The 10220-nt window shown below is 32.3% G+C and overlaps 1 protein-coding gene across 1 annotated transcript; it reads right to left on the bottom strand.

The window, feature by feature from the left end:
- Positions 1-661: 661 nt before the first annotated feature.
- Positions 662-3693, bottom strand: LOC109007643 (sugar transport protein 8-like). The gene is made up of 4 exons (XM_018987400.2): positions 3422-3693; positions 2955-3274; positions 1624-2250; positions 662-1326 (listed from the first exon to the last, which is right to left on the bottom strand). The coding sequence occupies exons 1-4, from the start codon at positions 3552-3554 to the stop codon at positions 868-870; spliced, it is 1539 nt and encodes a 512-aa protein (XP_018842945.1). The 5' UTR covers positions 3555-3693; the 3' UTR covers positions 662-867.
- Positions 3694-10220: the final 6527 nt, after the last annotated feature.

Below are 10220 nucleotides of genomic sequence, written 5' to 3' on the forward strand. Positions count from 1 at the left end.
ATACTTATCAATTTGCAAGCTGCTTGTCTTGTAATTCAATCACAATGCTGAAGACAAACATTTTCCGTTTCATAAAGATAATTTGCTATTTAAATGTCATACTCAATTTCCTAGTAAACTTTCTTTACACTGGTTAACGTACCATTTATAATACAACCCAATATAATTAAAAAAAAAAATCAAAATGCCAATTATTTTTTAAAAAGAAATAATATTTCTAGTCATGGAGTACAGCGCAAGCGTTGCACAATTCTTTTGAAAAAGTAAGTAAATACGAGATCCAGATAAAAAAACTAATTTTCTCATTGTGGATCTTACTATTTTTTAAAATGATTGTGCGACGTTTGTACATTCTACGACTATATCCAATATTATTCTTTTTAAAAAGTGTTAGAAACAAAAAAAATCCCATAAAATAAAATTCACAAACTGATAATTACATGTCTTCTATATGATGCGCCATTTTTATTTTACAATAAAAGTAATAAAAATAACTTTAGAATATCATGTCAGTTTATAAGTTTATTTTTGTATAAACTTTCACATCAGTGATGTGGTGGGTGTATAAAAAATAAGGCTTATATATATATTTTCTATTTAATTTCTTCTTATAAATCAAGTTCTGTATGTACATGCAATGTCCTCCACATTGACTCGCAAGTAATATAAATACTTTTCAATTTTAATAGTAATTCCGATAAAATTATTGTCAACTATATATATATATATGAATTTAGATCATGATCAAGCACAAATATTTAGCAGAAAATATGTACTGATTTTAAAAATCATCCCAAACTAATTAATAATGACGACGTACACATAAGTCTGTACTAAATTAAGGGAGCAAAAAAAGAATAATCTTGATCAAGCCAGTTGCTTTTCCTCTGCTTTAGCTTGCATCTCTCTGTCGTCGTCATCAAAGTACCTCTTCCAGAACCAATGCTTCTTCCACACTCTTTCATTCATTTCATCAATGGGAACTCCCTTTGTTTCAGGCAGGAAGAAGATGGCAAAGGAACCCATCAAAACAATCCATGCCACGAAGAAGAAGAAGATCCCAGACCGCATATGGCACAGCATTGTGAGGAACGCTTGAGCAATGAGGAAGGTGAAAAGCATGTTGGTGCTGACAGCAAAGAAGAACCCAGCACTTCGAGTCTCGAGTGGGAAGATTTCACTAGGAATTAGCCAGCCCAAAGGACCCCAAGACCATGCAAAACCGGACACGAAAAGACAGACCAAGAACACCACGAACAGTGCATAATTGCTTGGCATCTCGTTTGAAGCTTTCAAATGGACTGCAAGTATCGCTCCCATTACAGACTGCAAAAACACAAAACATGCACAATTTAGTAACACGTAAAAACATGCATGCTAGAGACTTATCGTCTCGGGCAACACTTCATGTGTCTAGCTCTCGTTGAAATTGGACCCATTAAACGTGAGACACGAGTCTCACATCAATGGGTCCAGTTCCAAGTATGTCACATCCCCATGAATAAGAAACTCTTCACAAAACAAAATGAGAAACAAATCTAGAAAAAAACTGAATGGATCGATGAGTAAATATTCAAGATATTAATTATATATACCTTTCTGTGCTTCTAATTTTTTCCTTACCTGGGCTACAAGCATTTGAACGGCAGCTTCGATGAGCAATTTCCTCCTCCCGATTCTGTCAACCGAGAAAACTGCAACCAATGTGGATAACACGTTAACCAAACCGGTAACGACGGCAGATAACAACGATCCATCGCTCTTGAATCCCATGGTCTGAAACAGTACTGGTGCATAAAACATGATGACGTTGATTCCTGTAAGCTGCTGGAAGACCTGAAGAAGCGCAGAACAAATGAGCTGAGGCCTGCTGTTGCGTTTCATGAGACTTCTGTAGGCGTGCTTGGCTTGGTTAGCCACTTCAGTGGCGTGCACTAGTTCGTTGAATTCTTTCTCTACATCTTCCACGCCCCTAATCTTCCTCAGAGTTTTCAAGCCTTGGTCTTCCTTCCCACGCTCGATTAGGCTGGTGGGCGTCTCGACGATGACGATGGATCCGACGAGAAGAATTATGGCGGGCACCGCGGCACCCCCTAGCGACACTCTCCAGCCGTATGGGTGCATGTTTGACGTGAAATAATTAATCACGTTTGCGCACAGAATGCCGACTGTGATAAGCAACTGAAAGCAGATGTTCAGGCCTCCCCTGTACTTGGCCGGAGCAATTTCTGATATGAACAACGGTACTGCCTGTTCATGCATTGAAAACATCAGGATCAGCGATTGAGAAACCTACTGTATTCTTTTAATTAAATAACACAGGGTGCAATATGATGATCATAACTGGGATATATTCTCTCATGCGTTCAAGCGGTTAAACTATTAGCACGTGGCCGGTCGGCATTAAATAAAACTTATCCACAAAAATCAAGACAATTTTGAATATAATATTAAATAATTGTTTGAATTTTTAATATTAAAAACACAAAAAATTAATTTTTTATAATATTTTTATTCAAATCTTCTCTCTAATTTTTCAAACTCCATTAAAATATCACAATCTAAACATTTTTACTACTATTCAAAAAATTATGAAATACTCCATGGAGTGTCCAATTGAATCCTAAGTCTTAGATTCTAATTTGAAAAAGAATTTATCTCATATATACTACTTACAGTCTCCATTTAGAGACTACGTGCATGTGCAAGCCTAATTAATTTAGTCTTTAAAATTTTTTAAAATTATAATAATATATTTCTTAAAATGATATTTTTTTCTATTTAATGAATTAAGGTTTGCACATATCATCTCTATTTGAAGACTGCAAACAAGATTTCTCTATAATTAGCATGTGACGCCCAAATAAAAATACCTTATTTGATTGTATGCTCTACCTAATTTAATTGTTAAGAAAAGAAATGGAAAATAATTATGCCCGTGATGATATTGATACCTGGTTACCAAACCCAACTCCAGCGCCAAGACACAACCTGCCTAAGATCAACATCAGTAGATCTTTGGCAACAGTGTTTAAAATGGCTCCGGCAACAAAGAAAACAGAGGCGGCTTGGATTACTGGTTTCCGGCCAAACTTCTTGCAAGCCATGGATGCGAAAAACGAAGCCACGATGGCTGCAAGATAAAGTGAAGAAGTAAAGAGCTGGAGATACTGATTATCGTACTTGCAGTAGTTGTTTTCCTGGGCTCGGTGCTTCTTTTCATAAACAGCAGGAAAGAATTTAATCAAGAAATCATCCATTGAAGTCACTCCCCCTGTAACAACGATAAAACAAAGCATTAAACCAAACTTCTCAGCCACGACATGCAAAACGTATAAAAAAAAAAAAAGACAGACGTACAGACAGACAGACAGACGAACAAACGTTCATGAAATCATGCTTGCTTGTATGCTTTACGTACCGGAGATGCCAATATCGTAGCCAAACATAAGGCCTCCAAAGGCGGCGATAACACTACAGACGACAACCTGCCCTGTAAGCTTGGCGGGGAAGTCTTGCCCACCTCCAGATTCTGAAATAACGATTGCAGGCATGGTTGCAGATTAGCCTTACTTTTCCCTGGCTGATCGATCGATCGGTCAATGATGTGTGATGGAAAGCCAGGAAGAGTTTGGCCGCGGCCTGAAGAACTGAAGGTAATGAATTATATATAAAAGCAAGTAGTAGTACTGTTCCCTACGTCTGTGAGTCCTTTTTATATATCTACTCCCGACGGCATAAGGGTAATCTTAATAACAGGAAGTTTGATCGTTTCAACTATCTTATCCTCGATCGATGATAATCTGTTCAAACCCTAAAATCTCTCCCAACTCCGATCCTTGGATTTTGGATATTATCAACAATTTTTGTTCGGATATACAGGAAAGGAAGTTAATTTAATTTTGATTTGTTATTTGACACGCTTTCTTTTGTGGGTTGAGTGTTGGATAGCTTGAATTTACGTATTATTAGGCCAATCCCAGCAAAAATAGTGGAAAAAAAACAGGCTGGAAATTAGTTTTTTGAAAAAAAGTAGGAGATCACATTAATGATTAGGTTACCCTTCAACTAATTATAGATCATGTAGTACTAAAACAGAAACATATGAATATTGGGTTGGAAATATTTTATAAACATGGCATGCCAAAACAAAATTTAGGACTTAATTTGATGCTGAAAATGAGTTTAATTTTCAATTTGAGAGCATCAAAATATGTCATGTCGACGGTCGTTTTGTATTTGTTGTACATGGTAATATTTTTTTTCCGAACAATGTTATTCTAATGTCTCTACACCACATGACATGATCATCGATCTACATGACATAATTGTATTTGAAAAATAAATTTTAAAATTTGAATCTTATAAATCAAATTATACCATATAGATTGTGTATGATGTAGATGCCTTAGAATAAAATTATCTTTTTTTCCTTAGAAAATACTACTAATAAGCAAATTAACATGCGCCAGCTCAAATTTGATACTTACAATTAATTTTGATTCTTTTGAATAAAGAAATATAAATGTTTTTATATTATACTATTTACAAATTTATTTATTGATACACCCAATTCAGGGAAGCGGCCTTATAAATTAAAGAACGTACTTTTATTTATCATTTTTTTTCTTGTAATTATAATGAATTTCACCATAAGTTATCTGGTTACAGTTTAATTAGTACCGTACCAACTTATAAGTAGCAAAATTTAATTATTTAAAATATGGGTAGATTTTCTTAAATCCAAACGATTGTTTCCAATTAATTAATGGTGGAAATTTTGGCACGTAAGCAAGATTTTATATATCATTTTTAAATTCAAATTGCATGAATAAGTTATATTTTTGGGTTATAAATTAAATGGATGGATATTGCAAATTGCAATTGATCGATATAGATAAAGTTAAAAGGAGGAAGAGTTTAAGTTGAAAGATATTGATCATGTTTGATAAACAGTACTTTTATAAAATCGATAAGTCGTTCTAATTTTATAGACTTCGTAAACGCTTTAAGTTGAATTAAAGACCTCGTAAATCTAATTCCCATGCTAGAAATTGGTATCAGAGTAACAGTAGTACTCTTGCAACTCTTTAGAGGATCGTGCTACACCCACCGGGTGTAGTCCGAGAGATTCTCTCGATAAGATTATTTAATTTTTAATTTTTTCATACATTTTTTTTTTATTTTTTTATATTAAAATATCTATTTAATTAAATACAGTAATATAATAACGGTAAAGAAGTAAATTTATCATTTTCTTCATCTTAATTTATAATAAAGAGTTAAAGTTGACGAGTCTCTCATAGTGCATTTTCTGTGTTCTTTACAACCCTAAATATGGCACTTCTCATTTTTAAAAGTGCGAAGCCTTTTTTTAATTAATCTGTGAGATTTAACATTAATGGTTCATCTCTTGAAAATCTGGGTATGGTTGGATATGATCTGGCCGGTGATCTTTATAGGGATCATTGTGGCAAATTATTATTAGATCATGTCTCCTAATCTTTAGGGCATGGTTTAAATGTTCAAAGAACAAGCTAGAGCCCTTAAGGTTTGGATAGTAAGTATAGTACTTGAGATAATATGAAAGTTGAATAAAATATTATTATAATTAAATTTAATTTTTTAACATTATAGTTATTTTGAGATTTAAAAAAATTGAATTGTTTATTATGTTTTATTTGAAAGTTTAATAAAATTGTAATGATTAGATGAGATGAAATGAATTTAAAATATTTTTTAATCCAAACATCACGTCTCCGTTACGACGAGAGTACCAACCCTCCGTTAGAATCGAATATTTTTGTTGGCTTTCCTAAAATTCATTCTCAAATAAGAAATGAAGGGCTAAAACTAGTTGAACTCTCTGCCTTTTTTGTAAGCAGTTGAACTCTCTACCTTACATTATGTTTTACTTTATTTAGGGGTATAATCGATCCGGTTTGATTCGGTTTTAGATAAAATTTAGAACCGAATCGGTATACACCAATTTTGCATTTTCAAAAACCGATACCGTACCAGTTATCCTCCTAAACCAGTACTTCCGATTTTATCTGTTTCGGTCCGGTTTGGTCTGGTTTTTCGATTTTAATCAAGTGCCAATTTTTCATAAAAAAAATCTATTATAAAAATAACTGCTATAAAAAAAATCTGTTGTATAAAAAAATATGATGTACAAAAGATCTGTTATAAAAAAACTACTATAAAGAACATAAAATGAAAATCAGCTGTTAAAAAAAAATCTTCTATAAATAAAACTACTATAAAAACAGAATATGAAAATCAAAAAAAAAAAAAAAAATTGCTATAACTATAATATAACTCTTATAATATATTATACTATAACTCTCATAAGTATTATACTATTATAGTGTTACTACTACATATAGTGTATATATATATATATATAAATATATAGTGCTATAGTGATATTAATACTATATGTTATACACTATGAAATATACTAATACATTGATACTAAATTATTACTCACTACAAGAAATTTTACTTTTTGGGATGAAATTTGTTAGGGACAAATGAAATTTTGTTCCTAAAAGTAATTATTGGAGACGAAATTTACATTTCGTCTAAAAATATGGCTTAGTTTCTAAATTCATTCGAATGGATAAATATCCATTCGAACAAGATATTTTAGGAAGAATAAAATCGTCTAAAAAAAACTGTTCGAACGGGAAAAAATAGATTCGGACAAGGAATTAATGTATGTTCAAATAGTATATAATTTGTTCAAATAATAATCTTGGCGGGAAATTAATTTATTTTTCCCGGGAAAAGTTCATAATCGTTAGAACTTAAATTTACTTGTTCGAACAGACTAGGTTTGGTGGAAAAATGTGGTAGCAAGGTTGTTTTACCGTTCGAACAAAAAAAATATCATTCGAACTAGTTCGAACACTATATTTATTCATTCGAACGACTAATTTAGTTGAAAATTATATAAAAATTATTTATCATAATTAATTTGTGTATATATTTTTTCCATTAAAGTAATAAATATTTTTTCCATTAATTTCTTATCATTTTTCAAATATAAAAATATTATATATTATGATGTAATGTGAGTTAAAATATTTGTAAATTCATAAATTAATTTTATGTAATTAATTTCAAAATTTTATAGTGATTTCTATTATGTTAAAGTTATATAAATATAACTTTAAAGAGTGTCAGTTTTTTATTATTATGAACGGTAAGTAAAATGAAAAAAACAAACAAGGTAGCAAATATGAAAAATAAAAATCATACATTAATTACATCACAAATATATAATGTTCAATACAACATAAAAAAATAAAATAATAACTAAAACGATCTACTTGCTAAGTAGATCAAAATCCGCTTGTAACATTTTAATGTGTCCATCCAGATTCCTAAACTTCTCCATGATGGGCCTAATGAACTCTACAAACCGAGCTCATACCTGATCTAAAATAGCTCCAAGAGGCTGTCTCTCAACACCGACAATACTACTAGAAGCTGGATCAGTTTGCGTACCACTAGGTTGTTCTAGTGTAGTCTTCCGCAAGTGGCCCTTACTTTTGTTGAATTTAATCTTGTTAAGGTGCTCTATCTGTGGCAACCTTCGCTCAGTCCCAGATACCATAATCCTCGATCGGAGTAGGAGGTTAGATATCAACAGTGCAAATGGTAGACTATCTCCATTGAAATAGCGTGAGTTCGATCGAATGAGGAGGAAGAAATACAATGCCAGATCAATGGGGTCCCCCCGTGCTATTCCCAACAAAAATCTAGTTCGATCGATCCCGAATTCAGTCTTTTGTTTTTCGGATTGATGTTATACCCAACAATCAAATTAAGCATTCTGAAAAATACTATATTGTCGGGTTGTCGGATCACCTTGCTCTCATCATATGGGGGAGCTTAAGGGTCTCACACTAGCTGACGAACCTGATCGTTTGTGAGACCATCATCGGTAGATCCTCATCCTCATTATCATGCGAACTAGCATCCGACTTTACATTCGGCGCTAGCGATGAGGATGCGGCCTATGTGTCTGAATCAGATGGTGTAACCACTGCTCCCGATGTAGCCGCTGCAGGATATGTGCCGGGCATGTGCGAAAGATCAAGGAACTCAACAATAATGCGGGAAGAGAAAGTAATACTCACTCCCCTGACCACTAAGGTGTAGCACAAAGCATCAACGTCATGCTCTCCCATGGAACGGTAAAACTCACCAACCATCTTTGGATATGCAGTCACTTGTTGTCCATCCCCGGTTGGTGATTATGGACTGTATGCTCCGTCCCTCCCATGAAAGATCACATAAGTCATTCAAAATGATCTCTCGCTCGACAAGTATAGGCATCGTCTCCTGAGCATGAGCTGCTCCACTACTTTGATCAGTCTGATCTCTCGCATGTTTTTTTTTCACTAGATGCCATTAGTATATTGTTTAACCATAATGAATGTAAGAATATAATTAAAATAATTGTATAATTATATTATTGAAGAATTATACTATATTGAACTGAATTGGAATAATTAGTACGAACGAAACATATTTTGTTCGAACTAACCATTGTAATGTAACTTCATAGTTTGAACTAAGAAAATATCTATTCGAAAGGAATGTTCTGTTCATTCAAAAGAATTTAATTTGTTCGAACAAAAATATCTGTTTGGCAACTAAGCGTTCGAACAGAACAAGAACACACCAAACAGCCATGGCTGAGTCGACTCAGTCCTAAACGAAAAAATGCAATCTAGTGAGGATCCTAAGGGCAGGTTTGGGACACAAGACAAAACACAAAATTCTCATCTCATCCTATCTCATCATTACATCTTTTTCAAATCTATATGCAAAATAAAATAAACAATTCAACTTTTTCAAACCCAATACACTTTTTTCAAATTCCAAAACAATAATAATATTAAAACATAATATTTTAAACTTCAAAACAAAACACAAAATTCTCATCTCACCCCCCAAACCTGCCCTAGTTTTAATCGATAGAAATGATTAAAAATTGAAACCTCATCATTTCTACCAATTATTTTCGTGTTAGTTCTATGGAAAAAACCAAAATGAGGGATTTCGGATTTGAAATCAATATTCCCCAAAACACAACCTATTCGAACAAAAAATGAAACAATAGGTGTGGAGACTTGACTCATACCTCTTAGAAGCTTGCTACGGCGGATGAGTGGCGGCGTTGTGAATAGGCGACAGCTCTCTCGAGGGATATTTGTTCGAATTGAGAACGTAAATGGCAATCTCTTCGAACTGGATATATAATGTCCGTGACGTTTTGTTCGAATAGTACAAAACCCTCTCAAACGGTTAATATACTAATAAATGTTGTTCCAACCGATAGGAAATCGGCTCGTACGGTTATTACACTAATATATTTCTAATTATATTACTAATACTAATATATAATAATACTAATATTATAAAGTACAAAAGTAAAAAAGTAAGAAAATCATACTAATAATAGTATTATAATACTTGTATTTAATATATTTAGTATACTATTTGTAATATACTTATATATAGTTACTATATAGCTATAACTATTATAAGTTATGGTAACTATACTCATATACTTGTATAATATTATAACACTAACTATAGTTACTAGTTACTAAGTTATGATAGCTATACAAGTTAATATAATTACTATATTAATAAGTACTATATATATTTAAGTATTATATAGCTACTATAGTGTAAGTATTATATATAGTTACTATGTAGCTATAGCTATTATAAGTTATGATAACTATACTTATTATAAGTTATATAACAAGGTAACAAGTATAGTATATAGTTACTATTAGAAGTATAGTATATACTCATATAAGTTATAGTTACTATACCCATATACGTTATATAATAATATAACACTAAGTATTGTATAAGTACCATATATTAATAAGTATTATATATTAATAATTCTAATATTAGTTCGAACAAAATAAAGTCCCATTTGAATGGATTTATCTCGTAGAATATGTTTGGAAGGAAATTTCACGTCAAATACTCTGAAAGTTCACTTATTTGAACTAGAAAATGCTCCATTCGAACGCAATGGTGCAATTTGGTTACGAAAATACTGTCTGATCTTCTCTACATTTGAAGAATATGCCAATGAATATTCTGATTAATTAGTTTCAACTACTATATTAACCGTTCGAATGTTAAAAATTGAAATAAATCGAGGCAGAATTTGACGA

This window comes from Juglans regia, chromosome 5 (genome assembly GCF_001411555.2).
Source record: "Juglans regia cultivar Chandler chromosome 5, Walnut 2.0, whole genome shotgun sequence".
NCBI classification, from domain to species: domain Eukaryota; kingdom Viridiplantae; phylum Streptophyta; class Magnoliopsida; order Fagales; family Juglandaceae; genus Juglans; species Juglans regia.